General features: G+C 47.1%; 2 protein-coding genes across 3 annotated transcripts; both read left to right on the top strand.

Moving 5' to 3' along the window:
• The first annotated feature begins 29 nt into the window (after window positions 1-29).
• Window positions 30-5,821, top strand: TSEN34 (tRNA splicing endonuclease subunit 34). 2 transcript variants are annotated; one of them, XM_033127520.1, is made up of 5 exons: window positions 30-164; window positions 1,402-1,648; window positions 1,890-2,124; window positions 2,279-2,536; window positions 5,329-5,821. In XM_033127520.1, exons 2-5 carry the CDS (start codon window positions 1,406-1,408, stop codon window positions 5,514-5,516), a joined length of 924 nt encoding a protein of 307 aa, XP_032983411.1. In that variant the 5' UTR covers window positions 30-164; window positions 1,402-1,405; the 3' UTR covers window positions 5,517-5,821. The 2 variants fall into 2 exon arrangements, with proteins under 2 accessions (XP_032983411.1, XP_032983410.1); XM_033127519.1 differs by lacking the exon at window positions 30-164 and adding an exon at window positions 206-683.
• Window positions 5,822-11,678: 5,857 nt separating this feature from the next.
• RPS9 (ribosomal protein S9) lies at window positions 11,679-17,354 on the top strand. The gene is made up of 5 exons (XM_033127535.1): window positions 11,679-11,769; window positions 12,013-12,134; window positions 12,380-12,502; window positions 15,963-16,149; window positions 17,103-17,354. The coding sequence occupies exons 2-5, from the start codon at window positions 12,038-12,040 to the stop codon at window positions 17,278-17,280; spliced, it is 585 nt and encodes a 194-aa protein (XP_032983426.1). The 5' UTR covers window positions 11,679-11,769; window positions 12,013-12,037; the 3' UTR covers window positions 17,281-17,354.
• Window positions 17,355-17,804: the final 450 nt, after the last annotated feature.

Consider the following 17,804-nt stretch of genomic DNA (forward strand, 5'->3'; position numbering starts at 1 on the left):
CCAGAGCTTCGGGCTCCGAAGGAGGTGATGGGACCCGGGAAGCAGCCGGGACCTGGACAGCTCTTGGAATGAGGCGGGGCCTCCTCTTCGAGTTCTTTCGGGCTGAGTCGGGAGACAGTTTGAAGGAGGGGCCAAGAGCTTCGCTTTCCTTCGGAAATAATTGGGTACAAATGACTCGAGTTTGTTGGTAGAAGGAATCTCCTGTTTAGCAGGGAGACGGGGGCACAGGCTTAGGCACCACGAAAGAACCGGTGACCAAGATACCCCAAGGGGGCGGGGCCAATAGCGTCCCGCCTTAAAGAGACGGGGCCTCGGGACTCATCGGCCAAGGAGAGTGGGGCCAAGAAAACGCGCCTCACGTTCCGAAATCGCGGAATCGCAGAGACTGAGGGAGGAGCTCTTCCGTGGGCGGGGTTAAGGTGCTCCCCAACAGGGGGAAGGCGGGGCTACGGCCCTGCAGGGCGGGTCTCGGGCTTCCCGCTACGCTTAGGTGACGGCGTGACGAAATTGACGCAGGGGGTCCGCATGGGGTGGTGGTGGAGGAAGTCTGTGGCGCGCTACGTAGGGGGTGGCTCCGCCGGGACAGCGAATTGGTGTTTACGAAGTGACTAGCTTGTTCTATCAGAGGACGGTGCGACATTCTGAAGGGAGGCGAGGAGGCCGACCGAGCGCCGACGAGTGGGGTGAGCCTGCCAGAGCGGAGAACGGACGGCGGGTGCTCGGGGCGGGGCCCTCGCCAATGGGGTTCGGTCGTGGGGCGAGGACTCCCCAACTGGGGAGCGCTTGCAACAGGAGGGGGCGGGGCCTCAGGTTGCGGGATGACGGGAGCTGATGACGTCCTAACGCCGAACCGCTGGCGGGGGTGAGGCTGTGCCTTCGGCCGAGCCGAGAACTCCCGAACGTGGAACTGCTGATATTCGGAAGTGGGCGGGGTTTCGTGCTTCGGGAGACTGACTCAGAGCGAGAAGGCCCTGAGGCTGAATCTCGGTGGCTAGGGGAGGGGTGGAGCCAAGTTCCGTGCAACTTGAAGCGGGCAATGCAAATGGACCTCGTAGGGCCTTGCAGCCTGAAGCGGGCAGTGCAAATGGACCTTGTAGGGGGCGTAGCCCCGTTTGAAGGATTTGTTCGGAGGCACAATGGCGGGCGCGGCAGTGTTAGCCCAGATCGAATGCTGACCGCAGGGCCGCGGGACCTGGCGGGATTGTCCGGGGCCGGAGCGGGGCTCCAGGGGGCGGGGCCTGGCCCTCCTGCTCGGCAGGTGGAGGACCTCAGCGCGAGCGAGGCTCCGCCCCTTGAGGCCCAGGGGCGGAGCTTCGTCTGACCCCCGAGTACGTGGGTGGGCTCTCCGCGGCCGGCGGCTCTCCGTGTGACTGCTGCAACCCCCCCATCCCGATCCTGCAGGAGGATGCTGGTGGTGGAGGTCGCAAACGGCCGCTCCCTGGTGTGGGGGGCCGAGGCAGTGCAGGCGCTGCGGGAGCGCCTGGGAGTTGGGGGCCGCACTGTGGGCGCCCTTCCTCGCGGGCCCCGCCAAAACTCGCGCCTGGGCCTCCCGCTGCTGCTGATGCCTGAAGAGGCGCGGCTCCTGGCGGAGATCGGCGCCGTGACCCTGGTCAGCGCCCCACGTCCGAATCCCGGCCAACACAGCCTGGTAAGGGGCGGGCTGGGGGCGCGAACTCCGTGGACCTGCGGGAGAAGAGGCTGGAGAACCGGACTTTGGGTCCCCGAGTGGGAGGGGCCTGGGAGACCTGCATTCTGGAATGTGGAAGTGGGAAACTGGGATCCCCGGGTTCAGGCGCTGAGGTTAGGAGGGGCCAGGGACTCAGGATTCCTATCTTCGTTAATGGAGGGTATACCTGCATCCTGAAGTTCCAGCTAAGTTTACTTCTCAGGCTCTGGCATCCTTCAAGCGCAAGCAAGAGCAAGACTTCCAGGAGCAAAGCGCCCTGGTAGCTGAGGCCCGTGAGTCTCGCCGCCAGGAGTTCCTTGAGAAGATTGCGGAGGGCCAGGCAATCAAGAAGCAGAAGCTGGAAGCAGATTCAGGGACCAGCGAGAGCCAGGAGGCCAGCGGGAACCAAGCTGTTGAAGAGAATGAGGCCAATGCTAGGCAGGCTTCTGAGGAAGCAGGTGAGGGTGGGAGCTGGAGTTCAGGGACCAGGGAAAGGAGGGAAGAGATCTTTTGGGAATTTTGGCTGGAGCTCTAGGGCCTGGGTCTCCCTGGGGGATGGGAAGACTTTGGCCTCTTGAATTTACCAAAATCTCTTGGATTCACCTTCCCCAGTCTCCTCCTCTCCCCAACCCGGGCCTTCAGATGGGGTGGCCCCCTTGCCCAGGTCTGCTCTGCTCATCCAGCTGGCTACTGCTAGGCCTCGACCTGTCAAGGCTAGGCCCTTAGACTGGCGTGTCCAGTCCAAAGACTGGCCCCACGCTGGCCGTCCAGCCCATGAGCTACGCTACAGCATCTACAGAGACCTGTGGGAGCGAGGCTTCTTCCTCAGTGCTGCTGGCAAGTTCGGGGGCGACTTCCTGGTCTATCCCGGTGAGTTTGGGTTGGGACATCTGGCTGCTGCCCCTTCACAATCCTACCACATTCTGCGTTTTTCCTTTTTGTCTCGTTTTCTCAGCTTGTGAAACACATGGAAAGACAAGAAACACTTGGGAACCCAAGCTCATTTAGTGGGCTCTTTAGTAAATTTTATTAACACTTGCTTTCATCTAGAAGTTTCACTGAGAAATACTTGCATATGTGCACCAAACATACAAGTCATTGCAAGATTCTTTACAGTATTGAACAGTTAGGTAAGAACCAGAATGATGACTAATAGGTCAGTGGTTAAATATCACTGTTAGTTGTCAGAGAAACAGCATTAGGTGCCTGACCCGATGTAGGGCCATGTACATTTATTTTAAAAATAACCAAAGGGAGAAAAAAAAACAGCTTATAAAAAATGTATAGTAAAAAGTAAATAATTTTATATTGTTATGTAGTTATATACGCATTATTTAAGTAGCCTTAAAAATTGTGGCTCTAATTTAAAAAATATGAAGATAACTTAAAATGGAGTACTAAGTAAACTAAGAGAATCCTGCCAAGCAAGTAGAAAAAGGCATGAAAGGATGTACTTCAGCCCAACTACAGTGGTTTAGTCTGAGAGAGAATTTGCATCAGGTATGGGTAAAGGGGACTTTTGATGAATCAGTTCATTTTTGAATTTGTAGTAAGGTATCATTGCGTGACTAAAAGATTAAATAAATCTGCAAAAAATCATCCTTTTTGCTTTTCTTAAGAACGTGGAAAGAGAACTACCTGATGAGTAGTCAGATCTTAGCTATCGATTGGAGAGTGTCCACTAAATCTTCTGCAGATGAGCTGGGAGCCTTCATCTCTTTTTAGGCTAAAAGCTTAATTTAACTAAGTGACTGATTTAGGAGCTAAGAACAATTTACTTGCCCCATTCTCCACAGATGACCACGGTTTAATTACTTCAGTACTATTTTTTTGGTGACTTTTGTATATAAAAAAAGATTATCTTGGTTTTGAAAATGAATATTAAATTTAGTAAACATACAAATGCTAATATTTAGTTCTTTTCTAAGCTTTCAGTTCAACGTGCAGATTTTAAGGGAACCATTAGTTCGTTTGATCCCATTTTTTTTTTTAACTTTTTTTTTTATTTTAAATGTGTTTTTCCAGGACCCATCAGCTCCAAGTCAAGTAGTTGTTTCAATCTAGTTATGGAGGGCGCAGCTTACACTAGCCCTTGCGGGGATCAAGCTGTCAACCTTGGTATTATGAACATTGTGCTCTAACCAATTGAGCTAACCAGCCGCCCCCCCCCCCTTTTTTTTTTAATGTTTGATCCCATTTACAAAAGGAGTTAAGTTTTAAATATTATAAGCTGCATTTTAAAATTTAATATATTTTCTTGTTTAAGTTCTGCATTTTTCTGTTTATGGACCTTGTCCTAAGTTAAATCTAATAAATTATAAATGGGGTGAGTTTTAAGTTTATATGTTCTAACACTGTTAATAGACTTACTAATATGTCAGATTAAAAAAAGTTTAAATCAATTACTCAATTACACATTTGAAACTGAACTACAAGGCTGACCTGTTTAATAGGTTAATATTTCTAAAACAATAAATACTCAACATACCAGATATGCATAGAATCCTTGTCCTATGAAGATTGGTATCCAAGATCTAAGTCTGTTAAGTATTTGTAAGTCTAATACTAAATCTCTTTAATGTCAAGAGATGCTAAGCCTCTAAGAAAATAGTTTTGGGGTACCTTCTCAAGCATTTTCTTGCGCCCTTCCAAGCTGACCAGAGAAGTTCTTGCTGGAAGTCCAGTTGCCACACTGGGCCTCGTTTCATAGTTGCTATGACAGTCCCCTCAGTTGGGATGTCTCAGAGCCTTGCCCTTTTAAATGTACATTTCTGTTACTTAATCTTCTGTATAGTGTCCCACTTAGGGTCCCACTCTACTTGATCAGAGTGCAAACTACAGCCTCAGGTCAACTCTGGCCCATGGACTGATTTTTTTAAATAAAGTTTTATTGGAACACAGCCCTGTCCATTTGTTTCCTTATGGTCTTTGGCTGCTAGTGTGCTACAGTGGCAGTTGAGTATTTGCATCATGGGCCACAAAACTGGAAATATTTACTATCTGACCCTTTTCAGAAAAATTTTGTTGACTCCCTTATCCCATCTATTATTACTCAATCCTATTATAAATTCTTGTTTTATTTCTTTTAGTCTGTTAGAGTCACTTTTCATTGGGTATTTACATGATGTCCTTTAGCTCTGACTGACTTTGTGGTCCTGGTTCTTAGGTCATGACAATGATGTGTGCAATTGTTTGTTTTTGTTTTACATGAGATTATGCTGTACATGTGTAACAACTTGCCTTCTCCCCTTCCTCCCCCACTCAGTGTATCCTTGACTACTGTCCAAGGTGGTATAGTCTTTTAATCTTTTTTATTTTTTTCAGTTGACATTCAATATTATTTTCTACTCTGCCATCTTGACCGGAACCTACATTCTTTTAATCTAACAGTTGCATAATATTCGATCTTATGGATACACTATGAATTTAACCAGTCCATGTTTCTACTTTTTAGCAATTGTAAATGATAGCAAAGTGAACATCTTTATAGATTTTAATGCTATTATATTTCTAAGAGAAAAATTTTGAGAAGACCACTTTCTGGGTCCAAGCGTGTCTTTTAAAATACTCATAGTGGTGGTAAAATGATCCGCTTTCTCTTACCTGTGGGTGGTCCAGTATCTAACACTGGAAAGTGCTGCATGCCTCTTTTCCTCACCCAGGTGACCCACTCCGTTTCCATGCCCACTACATCGCCCAGTGCTGGGCTCCTGGGGACCCCATCCCACTCCAGGACCTGGTTTCTGCTGGCCGCCTCGGAACCAGTGTCAGGAAGACGCTGCTCCTCTGTTCTCCGCAGCCTGATGGTAAGGTGGTCTACACCTCCCTTCAGTGGGCCAGCCTGCAGTGAACTCCAGAGACATATGGGGTGTGGCTGTGTCTTTGGCAAGAGCCTTCTAGATGGCCCCAAGTTCATCTCTGCGTGGGAGGCTAGAACATCTTCCTACCTCTCCCTGCGGTTAGTTTTTGATTCCAGATTTATAAACACTACATCTTTCTTACGTCCTTTTCTCTTTCAAAGCACTATTGGCTGTGTTGTTTTGTAGTTACCCATTTCTAAACTGTGAGCTTCTTGAGTGAAGACTGCGTTGATTCATCTCTGTTTTCTACAGGGCTTGGGTCCCCAGAAGTCTCAATAAACTTCTTGAATAAACATGGAGTTTGTGGTTTAAATCCTTAGGACAATCCTGGGAAGTGTGGCCTTTTGAATTTGCTTATACAGATGAGGAAAAGTCTGGAGGAGGGGAAACAACTTTGCCCAAGGTCACACAGCTAGTGAGGAGCAGAGCTGGGATTTAAAACCTGGTCTTTTTGACTCCCAATGGGAAACGTGAGCTCTTCCCACTACACTAAATTTCCTTTAGAAAAGATTTTTACAAAACATTTCAGATGTATACAAAAACGTAAATAAAAATAACACACAAAGAGGAGGAGAACATGAGTGTTGCCATTTCAGGACAGGAGTGTGAAGTGGAGAGGGGAATGTCAGGAAGGGCTCTTGGGCCTTCTGGAATACTGGCGGTATTTTTTTCCTTGGCCTGACAGGTGTTTATTCAGGTGTTTGAGAATTGTTTTTTATACTGTACATTTATATTCTGGGTCCTTTTTTTTAATATGTGTCATATTCGACAACTTTTTACCAAAACAAATGTATAAAATAAGCATTTATAAAATGATTCCCTATACTGATCTTCTGCTTAAGAAATTATCAGTACATACTTCCAGTATTTATACGTATATTAAGATAATGCGTAGTTTTGTCATGTAGATTTTGTGACTGTAATACACTCACATGGTAAAAATTCTGGGGCTGAAAGTCTCTACCTGTAGTTGCTAAATTTCTGCCCTCCTCCAACTACTTTCTTTCTTGCCCTTCTCGGTAAACAAACTTGATAGAATCTCAATTTCCTATCTGTTTAGATTAGTTTGAAATAGGACACTAATCCTTGCCTGGCTAACACTACTCTTTGTGTCTCTTTGGTAATTGGCTTGCATATATATATATTCTTCAACCTTTTCTCTTCTCTCTACGACAAAGTACTTACACGTCTCAGCACCTATGTCCTGAGTCGTCCCTCTCAAAAGTTCCTCATTAAAAACTATTGTGAGAGGGGTGGCCGGTTTGCTAAGTTGGTTAGAGCGTGGTGCTGATAACACCAAGTTTGCTGGTTTGATCCCAGCATGTGCTACTGTGAGCTGCGCCTTCCTTAAAAAAATAAACTATTGTGAGCGTGTCCACATGCAAAAAACAAAACAAAACAAAAAATAAATCTAGATACAGACCTTATACTCCTGACAAAAAAGTTAACTCAAAGTGCATCATAGGGGGCAGGCGGTTGGCTCAGTTGGTTAGAGCACAGTGCTCTTAACAAGGTTGCCGGTTCGATCCCCACATGGGCCACTGTGAGCTGCGCCCTCCACAACGAGAATGAAACAACTACTTGGAGCTGATGGGTCCTGGAAAAACACAAATAAATAAAAGTTTAAAATGCATCATAAACCTAAATGTAAAATGCAAAATTATAAAACTCCTAGGAGAAAACCTAGATGACCTAATGTTTGGCAATGACAGTTTAGATAAATACCAAAGGCACGATCCATGAAAGAATTGATAACATGGACTTCATTAAAATTAAAAACTTGGAGAAAATATTGCAAAAGACATATCTGATAGAGGACTGTTGTCCAAAAGACACAAAGAACTCTTACAACTCAACATTAAGAAAACAGAATGGATTTAAAAATGGTCTGTAGACCTTAACAGACAACAGACCCCTCACAAAGTAAGATTCAGATGGCAAATAAGCATATGAAAATGTTATTACGGAAATGCAAAGTAACAATGACATACCACTATGTGCCTAGCAGACCAGAACCCAGAACACTGACAACCCCAAATGCTGGTGTGATACGGAACAACAGGAACCCTCATTCATTGCTGGTGGGAATGCAAATGGTACAGTCACCTCGGAAGAGTTTGGCAGCTTCTGACAAAATTAAATATACCCTTATTATATGATCAGCAATTACCCTCCTCGGTGTTTACCCAAGGTCATGAAAACACAACCCTACAAAAACTTGCAATGTTACAGCAGCATTATTCATAATTGCCAAAACTTGGAAGCCACCAAGATATCCTGCAGTAGGTGAATGGATAAAGTACAGTACATCTAGACAATGAATGTTACTCAGTGCTAAAAAGAAATGTGCTTTCACACCATGAAAACATGGAGAAATCTTAAATGCATATTACTAAGTGAAAGAAACTTCTGAAAAGGCTACATACTGTATGGTTCCAACTATATGGCATTCTGGAAAAGGCAAAATTATGAAGACTGAAAAGATCAGGGGTTGGAGGGGAGCGGGAGGAAGACATAATTGGAGCATAGGATTTTTAAGGCAGTGAAACGACTGTATGATAGTCTAGTGATAAATGCATGTCATTGTACGTTTGTCCAAACCCATAGAATGTACCACATCCATGGTGAACCGTAATGTAAACTATGGACTTCAGGTGATTATAATGTCAGTGTAGGTTCATCAATGGTAACACATGTAGAACTCTGGTGAGGGATCTGATCGTGGGAGGTTATGGATGTGGGGGGCGGGAGATGTATGGGAAATCTCTACCTCTTAATTTTACTGTGAACCTAAAACTGCCCTAAAAGTCTTCAAAAATAAATTGTTACTGGTACCCCTGCATCCAGTCAGCCACTAAATCCTATAGGCACTATCTTCCGAATGTAGAACCAGAATTTGATCACTTTGCTCCATCTTCGCTGCTAACATTTTGCCAAAAGCCAGCATGAGACTTACTTGGATGATTGCAGTAGCTTCCTCACTCATGTCCTTGGCTTTCACCCTTGCCCCTCTATTGTCTGTTTTCAACAGTCGGGTGAAAAGGTAGGTCAGATCGTGTCACTCTGTTTAAAACTCCCCAGTTTCCCATCTCTGAGTAAACCAAAGGTCCCACATTGCAGGTTCCTCTAACTCTGACTCCATCCATTTGTCTGTGCACCAGTCTCTTCAGCAAGCTCCCCTTTCGTTGTCTTCACACCTGCTACCCAACCAGGAACACTGCTCCCCTACTGGTCGTGTGGTCTTGTCCCTCATTGCCAGCTGGTCTTTCCTTCCCAGGCCTTCCATGATCGCTTTACTTCAAATTTGACACTCCTCTCGCTTGCCCCTTCCTACTTGATTTATTTGCCTTACCACTTAGCACTAATGTGATATTGTAATTTATAATGGAAGATATATACTTGGTCTTCATCCCTGTTCCTGGCACAGAGCTAAAACCCTTGGAATTTCCTAAAGTGATAAGAGCAATAAAGGTGTCTTGATATTTATTATATAAAAAACCCCTTTCAAACACACCTGAGTTTATGTAAATGAAGTGACTTTTGGAAGACACCTAAGAATGGGGTCTGGTTGCCAGAAGAACCAACCATGTGATTAGAGGGTTGGAACTTTTAATATCTTCCCTTCACCCAGGAGAGAGAGGCTGGAGATTGAGTTCAATCACCCAGGGTTGATGATTTAATCTATCATGAAGCTCCAGGTGCACCACTTTCCCCAAATCTCGTATTTACTAAACTGGAAGCTCCCTTTGGGTTCTTTTTTTTTTTTTTTTTTTTAATTTTCATTGGGGAATATTGGAGAACAGTGTGTTTTTCCAGGACCCATCAGCTGTATGTCAAGTTGTTTTCAATCTAGTTGTGGAGGGCACTAACTCATTGGCCCATGTGGGACTTCAACCAGCGACCTTAGTGTTACGAGCACCTTGCTCTAACCACTGAGCAAACTGGTGGCCCCTTTTTGATTTTTTATGGAGGTTTCATTACACCTTGGTGTCTCTGCCAAAACACAAGTGACAGTGATTGACGCCCTTACTTTGAATAAATGGTCTTTGCTTGTTCTAATTTTTTTGTCTTCATTTATTTCCACATCGTGTATTCTTGGGCAAGTTCTATAACCACCATTTGGTGCCTCCATGCCGTCTGTAAAATAGGACCTCTAATAGTATTAGTACTCCTCAAGTGAGTATTGATAATAGTACGGTTATGTATGAGGGAGGGCAATTTCTCAGAGTACTCCTTAAGTATGTATTGAGGATTAAGTAATACATGTAAAGTTCTTTGACCAGTGCCTTGTACACAGTAAGCAGTTCAGAATGCCACCTTTTATTACTTTTAGTGATAGAAATCATGGGGCACAGGAATTAATTGTAAAAACCGAGATGAAGCGTTAGCCCAAAGCCTAGTACATTTAAAGTGCTCATTAAACATCATCTAACAATGATAAGCCCTTGGTGTGAATTGGATTACTCCAAAGAGGAAAGGACTAGAAGGAATAATCCTAGGGGCTGTCTGAGAGTAAGAAGTTGACAAAGGAGATCAAAAACTGTAAATTCCTTCAGGTGACAAATTAATGCCAACGTGCAGCAGAATGTATAGCAAGTTTTTTCAGAACATTTTCCCTGTTTTGGGAACCTCAGGATATAAACTGCTGTTTCGATAAAGAGGCACGAAACCTTTATATCTTTGAGTCTCAAGTTATAAAACAAAAAAATCACCGTAAAGAGCCTGCCCCTGACCATCCTATCTGAGGTACCGTCTTCCCTCAGTCATTATCAGTAATTTATTCTTAATGGCACCACATTCGGAAGTGATGTACTTCGTTCACCTTATTACTTCTTTTTGGCTATTATTATTATTATTATTATTATTATTATTATTATGTTTCAGGTGTACAAAACAATATAATAGTTAGACATTTCACCCCTCACAAAGTGATAACCCGTCCCCCAATCTATTGCTCCTCTGATGTCATATATACCTATGACAATTCCATTGACTCTATTCCCTGTGCTGCATTGCATATCCCATGACTATACATAGATATTCAATTATAGTTGACATACAGTATTATTCAGCTTCAGCTTTAGGTGTACAATGCAGTGGTCAAGTATCTACACCGTCCATGACGTGGTCTCCCCAGTAAGAGGTGCCCGTCTGACACCCTACAACATCTTTACATTATTGATTATATTCCCCAAACTGTCTTTCATGTCCCCTTGGCAATATTGTAGTTACCAATTTATGCTGTGTAATCCCTTCCCCTTCTCCCTAAGTGAAGAAATAAGTCAGTCGGAGAAAGACAAATACCATATGACCTCACTCATATGTGGAATTTAAAGAACTGAATAAATGGGCAAAGAAAACAAATAGTCCCAGAGATATAGAGGAACAACTTACTACTTTTTTGGTTTCTTGTCTAAGACTCTAAACTCACGAGTAGAGGAGCTATTTTATTCATGGCTCTACACCACCATGTAGGAGAACAACTCTTGTGCCACTCAATAAATTGCTGCGGAAATGAATTAACATGGCCCACATTGAGAAAGGGCTTCTGTCCCCAGAGGCAGCCAGAGCCACTAAATGATAAACATTCCAGGAATGGCCGACTTTCTACCAAGATCTTTTTTCCCTTCTCTACAAAAAGCAAAGAAGGCAAAAGTGGCGTCTTGTCAGGATGGGAAGCTGAGCTGTGTGTCTCCTAAGGCAACCGACAGGACTGCGACTCGATGGATTCGCTCCTCAGATTTGCAGCCAGGGTTCAAAAGAGCAGGTTGGCTTCTGGCTATGCTTCAGGGTGACATTATTCTGATAGGAAATACGACGACTTAATTATTCATGGAATCCACGGAGCATCTTCTCGAAAGATGTGCGTTCGAGAAGCCTCAGCCCCTTGGGGGTCTTTTCACAGAGGGGAAGCCCGCCGAGGTCTAGAGACATAAATATAATGTCTCCATCATTACACCCGACTCAGAGGTTAGTGGCTGCATTTCAGTCACCACCCTGGGGCGGAGGAGGGTCCCCACTCCTCAGGTCTCCGACGCCCTGTCAGGCCCAGATATGATAACTCCTCCCAAACGCGGCTCCCGCCCAACCTTTTGTGCACACAGCTTTTCTGCCCGCCAACGCCTCTTCTGATTGGTACAGGCGTGCGCCGTGCGGGCTGACGTCACGGGCGGCGGCGATGCTATAAGAGCGCGGCCCAAGCGCGTGCGCTCCTTTTCCTCAGTTACCAGGCTCTGCGCTTAGGTTAGTTGTGCTGCTGTGTATTGTGGTGGATGTGTGGATTGTAAGGTCGTGTGGACCTTTAATAAGCTTTAATAAGGACTGTGAAGAGGTTAGGGGTGAGATGAGGACGGATAGCAACTGGTTTGTGGGGTGATACCAAAAACTTTAGGGCAAGTCTCGCGAGATGTGTGGTGGTCTAGCGTAGTTGTGGCACTGCGCAGGTGCCGCCTGGAGTCCTCACGGTGAGCTTTCTCTCCCGCGCAGGCGCCGACGGGCAAGCGGAGCCAACATGCCGGTGGCCCGGAGCTGGGTTTGTCGCAAAACCTACGTGACCCCGCGGAGACCCTTCGAGAAATCCCGCCTCGACCAAGAGCTGAAGCTGATCGGTGAGTGGCGAAGGCAGGGTTTTGGCTTCCAGGGTCGGGAGAAGGCGAGCACGTGGATCAGGTCGCTCCTTGCTCGGCTGTCAGTTCTGATTCTCAGGTGTGTCCGTCTCCTCCTTCCCCAACCAAGTTCAGGATTATTGGTGGTTTCCAAAGATTTTCTGTACCCCGAAGCCAGCAATCCATCTTTTGCACTAGTCCGTGGGATTGAGCCTGTTCACCCATCAGCCACCCCCTTCATTTTGTAGGAGAGTATGGGCTTCGGAACAAACGTGAGGTCTGGAGGGTCAAATTTACACTGGCCAAGATCCGCAAGGCTGCCCGGGAGCTGCTGACGCTGGATGAGAAAGACCCACGGCGTCTGTTTGAAGGTGTGTACGGGAACCCTCAGGAAAGGATGAAGTGCAGGGCTGCTAGGCCAGTGACAGAGGTGCTCCACTGAACAAGTGGAGCCAGCCTTTTAACTTGGTGTCGAATGTGGATCGTGGGGCAGGAAAAGGGAGTCGGGATCCAAATCCCTGCCCTAGTCTTTATGTGTGCCACTTTGTTTTACCCAAACGTTGGATCGTAATTTACCCTAGATTAGAACTAATAACACCAAGCAAGTTTGGGCGCCAAGCTGTAGCTGTGTATAATATGAAAACAACTGTGCTCGTATATATCCTGTTTTCTAGTGGTGGGAATAGATGGTGGAATTTCTGAAATGTCTGATGGTGATTGCAGGGAGGGGGCTTGGCTGTGTGTATTTACCTGCTTTAATGGTCAAGGACATTTAGGAGACATTTCGCAAAGACCTAAACAGGACAGGACCTATGGATGTCACAGGGAAGAATGTTTAGACTCTTGCTTAACATCTTAAATTTCTACTTTGAGATCAGAAGTTGAGGGCTTTCCAGAGCAAAGATTGACACGTCCCCAATTGTAATGGTCTCTCTTAGATTGTAAGATAGCAATAGTATTAAAATAGCTGATATCTGACAAGGACTGGGTTAAGTTCCTTTTTCTAAGCTCTTCATATACGTCATTTAACCTGCCTTGTAGGGGGTGGCTACTGATAATACTCTTACAGATGAACAAATGGTCAGAGAGGCCTCCCACCATAGTGGGACTGGAGGGCAGGCTCCAGGTGGACTCAGTGATGTGGGTGGAATCAGATGATTTTAGCGGAAGCTTAGGGAACAGTATCTGAATGTAAAAAGTAAACTAATGTGCTCCCTCACTTGGCGAGTGTAGCCTACATTGATTATCCTGGATGTGGGTGAGCTATGTGTAATTCACAGGTTGTGATTTGAACAGACATGAAGTCTGGCTGTAAATGGGTCTGTAATTTGTTTGTTGTTTGTAACAGCTTTTATTAGGACAAAATTTGCAACTTGTTTTTAGTTAACCCCTAACACTGGCTCCCTCATAGCTCTCATCTTTTTTTTTTTTTTTTTTTTTTAAGATTTTTATTGGGGAAGGGGAACAGGACTCTATTGGGGAACAGTGGGTACTTCCAGGCCTTTTTCCAAATCAAGTTGTTGTCCTTTCAGTCTTAGTTGTGGAGGGCGCAGCTCAGCTCCAGGTCCAGTTGCTAGTTGCTAGTTGCAGGGGGTGCAGCCCACCATCCCTTGCGGGACTCAAGGAGTTGAGCAGGCAACCTTGTGGTTGAGAGCCCACTGGCCCATGTGGGAATCGAACCGGCAGCCTTCGGAGTTAGGAGCATGGAGCTCTAACCGCCTAAGCCACTGGGCTGGCCCCTCTCATCTTGATCCTGTTTTTAGCCTAAGGCTAGGGAATCTTGATTTATGGTGGAAGGCAGGAGGGGCTGGAAATCAGGCCTGGCTTCCTTGAGTACCTGGCTTTTCTTTTACTAATTTTCAATTGGGTTATTAGTATGATTTTTTTTTTTCTCCCAACCTATGACTAAGGAAGCAAATGCTTTTAAAGCTGAGCTCTCACTGTAAGCAAGAGAGTGCTTATCCATATTAGAGGTTGAGCAATGCATGGAGCTTGTTTAACCACAAATGTATCGCACTTAAGTCTGTCTCAGGCTCACAGATGTTAGTGGTTTCATTTTTTTCATTAGTTCATAACTGCCTCTGACAATCTCATGGAAGTTCCAGAATCCCCTTCCCCATGGACACTGGTATTGGGTGGGACGTTATCCCAGAGGCTGAAGGGAGCGGGCCACAGCTGGTCTTCTCAGGGAGGACTCTGAAGATAGGGCTAATTACAGTGAAACTTTCTCAAGTCTGTGGTTGGATGACAGTCACATGGCAAAGAGATGATATAGGGCAGGGTTGAGTGGCAGGTGTCCAAAGATTGTTCATGGTTTTCCAGGGCAGAAATGGAAGTAGTGAGGGGAAGGCAGCACCTTCACTTTCTAGTAAATGAAGCCGTTTAGCCACAGGACAGGGAGGAGCCTGTGAGTGAGCTCTGCCCCTGGAAGTGTCCTCACTGGTACAGCCTCGCCTAGTTTCTGATCCAGTCACTGGTGTGGCATTAGGTGGGAAGGGTCCCTGAGTCTCATCTGTTAGAAAGACGAACTCTTACCGGCAGCCACCATTTGGCTGGCGGTTCCGTCAGGTACCGACCAGTATAAACTCCATCCTCATAGCAGCTTAAGGACAGGTGTTCTGTTTTTCAGATCAACAACTAAGGTGCTTCAGTGCTTGCCTCATGCCATAATGATAAGGACCCTTTTGCCACTGAAGTGCCCACGGGATCGGCCAGCTTTCTTTCAAGCTTTCCCTGGGGAAAGTGTCCCATAGATGTGGGTCCACTGTTTATGGAGCTTGGTTGAATTTTGTTTTGCTGTAACGAAAGATTAATAGTGTCATGCATGGTGTCAGGCGGGGTCTCTGGTCCCGCTTCCCAAATAAGAACGCAGGACATGGTGAGGCCAAACAGGAACACCCACAGAGCCATAGGTAGGGGAGTCATACCATTATACTCTCACTGGCAGCTGGGTTGGAGACACAGGAGACAGGAGCCACATGATCTGCAATCCACACTCCGCCACGCCACTACACCACCACTAGACCACCCTCTGCTAACGTAGCCACGGCAGTTACATCAGTGGTTAATGGCTCACTGGTTACAGCTGACGGCCATTTACTACCTGAGCCAGCACCTTTCCATGTGAAGCCGAGAGCCTGGAAACTGCACTCCTGGCTCTGTCCCCACAATAGCCACTTCATAAAGTGAAATTAATCTTTTCTTTTCGTATTTATTAAGGTGACATTGGTTAATTATATAGGTTTCAAATGTACAATTCTGTATTAAACGTGTATGTATATTGCATTGTATGTTCACCACCCAAAATCAAATGTCCTATCACCATATATTTGACCCCCTTTATGCTTTTCTACCTCTTCTTGAAACTAATCCTTTCTAATCACAAAAGTTTTGGGCTTTTACCCCCGTGTCAAAGTGTTACGTAGCTGTGAGCCTGCTCCATGAAACTAGGGCTTTCTTGACTCCAGAATATTAGCTCTTACCCACTGTGCTTAGTTATGGGAAATGGTTCAATAGCAGCAGCCCTTGGTCTTTGCACCAAGGTGAATGCCAAGCCCTCTTACAGGGATTGTGTCATTTACTCTTCCTGACAAATCTGAGGCAGGTTCTCGTCCAGGTGAGAACACAGGTGTGTGTAGTCACCTGTGCTCCCTGGTGAGGTGGATGTAGCCTTAGGAACCTGCCTTAGGGTTTTGTGAGATCACGAATCACATGGTCCTGTGTCAGAGTTGGCTCCTACTTCTGTCTGAGGCCCCTCCACGTGAGGTGGAGGATTTGAACTCAGCAGGTGGAGGTCAGCTGGGCCCCGCTCACGCTCCCCCCCACCCACAGGCAACGCCCTGCTGCGGCGCCTGGTCCGCATCGGCGTGCTGGACGAGGGCAAGATGAAGCTGGACTACATCCTGGGCCTGAAGATCGAAGACTTCCTGGAGAGGCGCCTGCAGACGCAGGTCTTCAAGCTGGGCCTGGCCAAGTCCATCCATCACGCCCGGGTGCTCATCCGCCAGCGTCACATCAGGTACCGCCTTTGCTGGGCTCCCGGAGTCCTCCCCGACCCCTGACGCTTGCCCTTGCTGAGCCTACTGTCCCTGTCTTCTGTACAGCCCTTGGAGCTGACAGGTGTGAGCTCACCCTGAGGGTACACACTGACCCCTACAAATAGCTCATGGGGGCCGGGGGCTGCCTCATCCCCCCATAGCCCAGCACAAGGGTCACTGCGGCCTGAGCCGTACACCTTGCGAAGGTCTCTGCCAGGCATGCAGGCGACTGGACAGGTAACAGCTCTGGTGTCCCCCAGTGAGAGGTCGTTGGGCTTTAACTGGCTTGGGTGGGTTCGGCTGTCCTAGGCCCGCCCACTTGTGGAGTCATCCCAGACCCCGGATCGCTGCTGCGCTCTTATACTGTGGGCATTACCTTGGTGGCGAAGTCACCACAGTCCAGGGTCCCATGTGAGGCCCGTGCTGGCTCGGTGGCCACTGGTGCCCTGAAGACCAGTCAGGCCAGTGGGTCTTTACCGGTGCTGTTCACCTGATCTGTACGTTGGGCGCCATTGGGGGAAGCTGTGCAGTAAATGGGCAGGATCTCTGCACTCATTTGCTGCCTAGGCCCTTCACTAGCCCGGGGCCCCTGGACAAGAGCCTCACTTAACATTCCTTGTCGGAAAGGATTTCATAGAACCCAGCCTCGGGCTGTTGCTTCCAGAACAAAACTCAGTGTTCAGAATATTCGAAAACAAGATCTTGGGCTTACAGGCTGCCACCTCACCTCATTGGCTCTGTGGTCTTGTGTGGGTACTTCTGAATGTCCCTCTGTAAAATATAACGCTGTCACAGTGTCTGGGTTAGATGAACACCTGAGTCCATGGGGTCAGGATGCCCTGCGGCATGGCTGTCAGCACAGCTGTCACCAACCCTATGGCCTCAGCACAAGCCAGAGAGGTGTCTACCCCCTTCACCTGCCCTCCTCCTCCAGGGTCCGCAAGCAGGTGGTGAACATCCCGTCCTTCATTGTCCGCCTGGACTCCCAGAAGCACATCGACTTCTCCCTCCGGTCCCCATACGGGGGTGGCCGCCCGGGCCGCGTGAAGAGGAAGAACGCCAAGAAGGGCCAGGGCGGAGCCGGGGCCGGTGATGACGAGGAGGAGGATTAAGGCCACACGACCCTCCCGCAGACTGCTGCAGTGTCTTTCCCAGTCAGATAATAAAACGTATCAACACTTTGCAACTGGTCTTACTGGTGCATCTTTCCCTCCCTGGTGTGGCCACGCAGCCTGTGTAGTGGGGAGAAGCACAGGCTGCGCCCTTCCCCAGGCGGCCTCAAGCTAGTTCCACACTTGGGAGTATTGCCCTGCATAGAACGGGTCTGGTTAGCCTGGTTGGGTCAGATCCTTGGGGGCTTTTTATTTTAATGTTAAGTTTCCAGTGTACAACATAGTTCAACATCTATGCAAAGTGATCATCTCCAAAAGTAGTTACTGTCCCTGAAAAAATGGGGAGTGCTTCGTGAATTAGCGTCATCCTTGCTCAGGGGCCGTGTTGCATCTATCTGTCCAGTTTCGCATGTGCTGCTGCAGCTGGCACTTAGGTGCTGTGACTGCCTCCTAGACCCTGGTCCTTGTCCTCTGGGGGCTGGAGCTACAGTCCTGAACGTCACAGCAGGGAGACCAAGCGTGTT

This window comes from Rhinolophus ferrumequinum, chromosome 15, assembly GCF_004115265.2.
Source record: "Rhinolophus ferrumequinum isolate MPI-CBG mRhiFer1 chromosome 15, mRhiFer1_v1.p, whole genome shotgun sequence".
NCBI lineage: Eukaryota > Metazoa > Chordata > Mammalia > Chiroptera > Rhinolophidae > Rhinolophus > Rhinolophus ferrumequinum.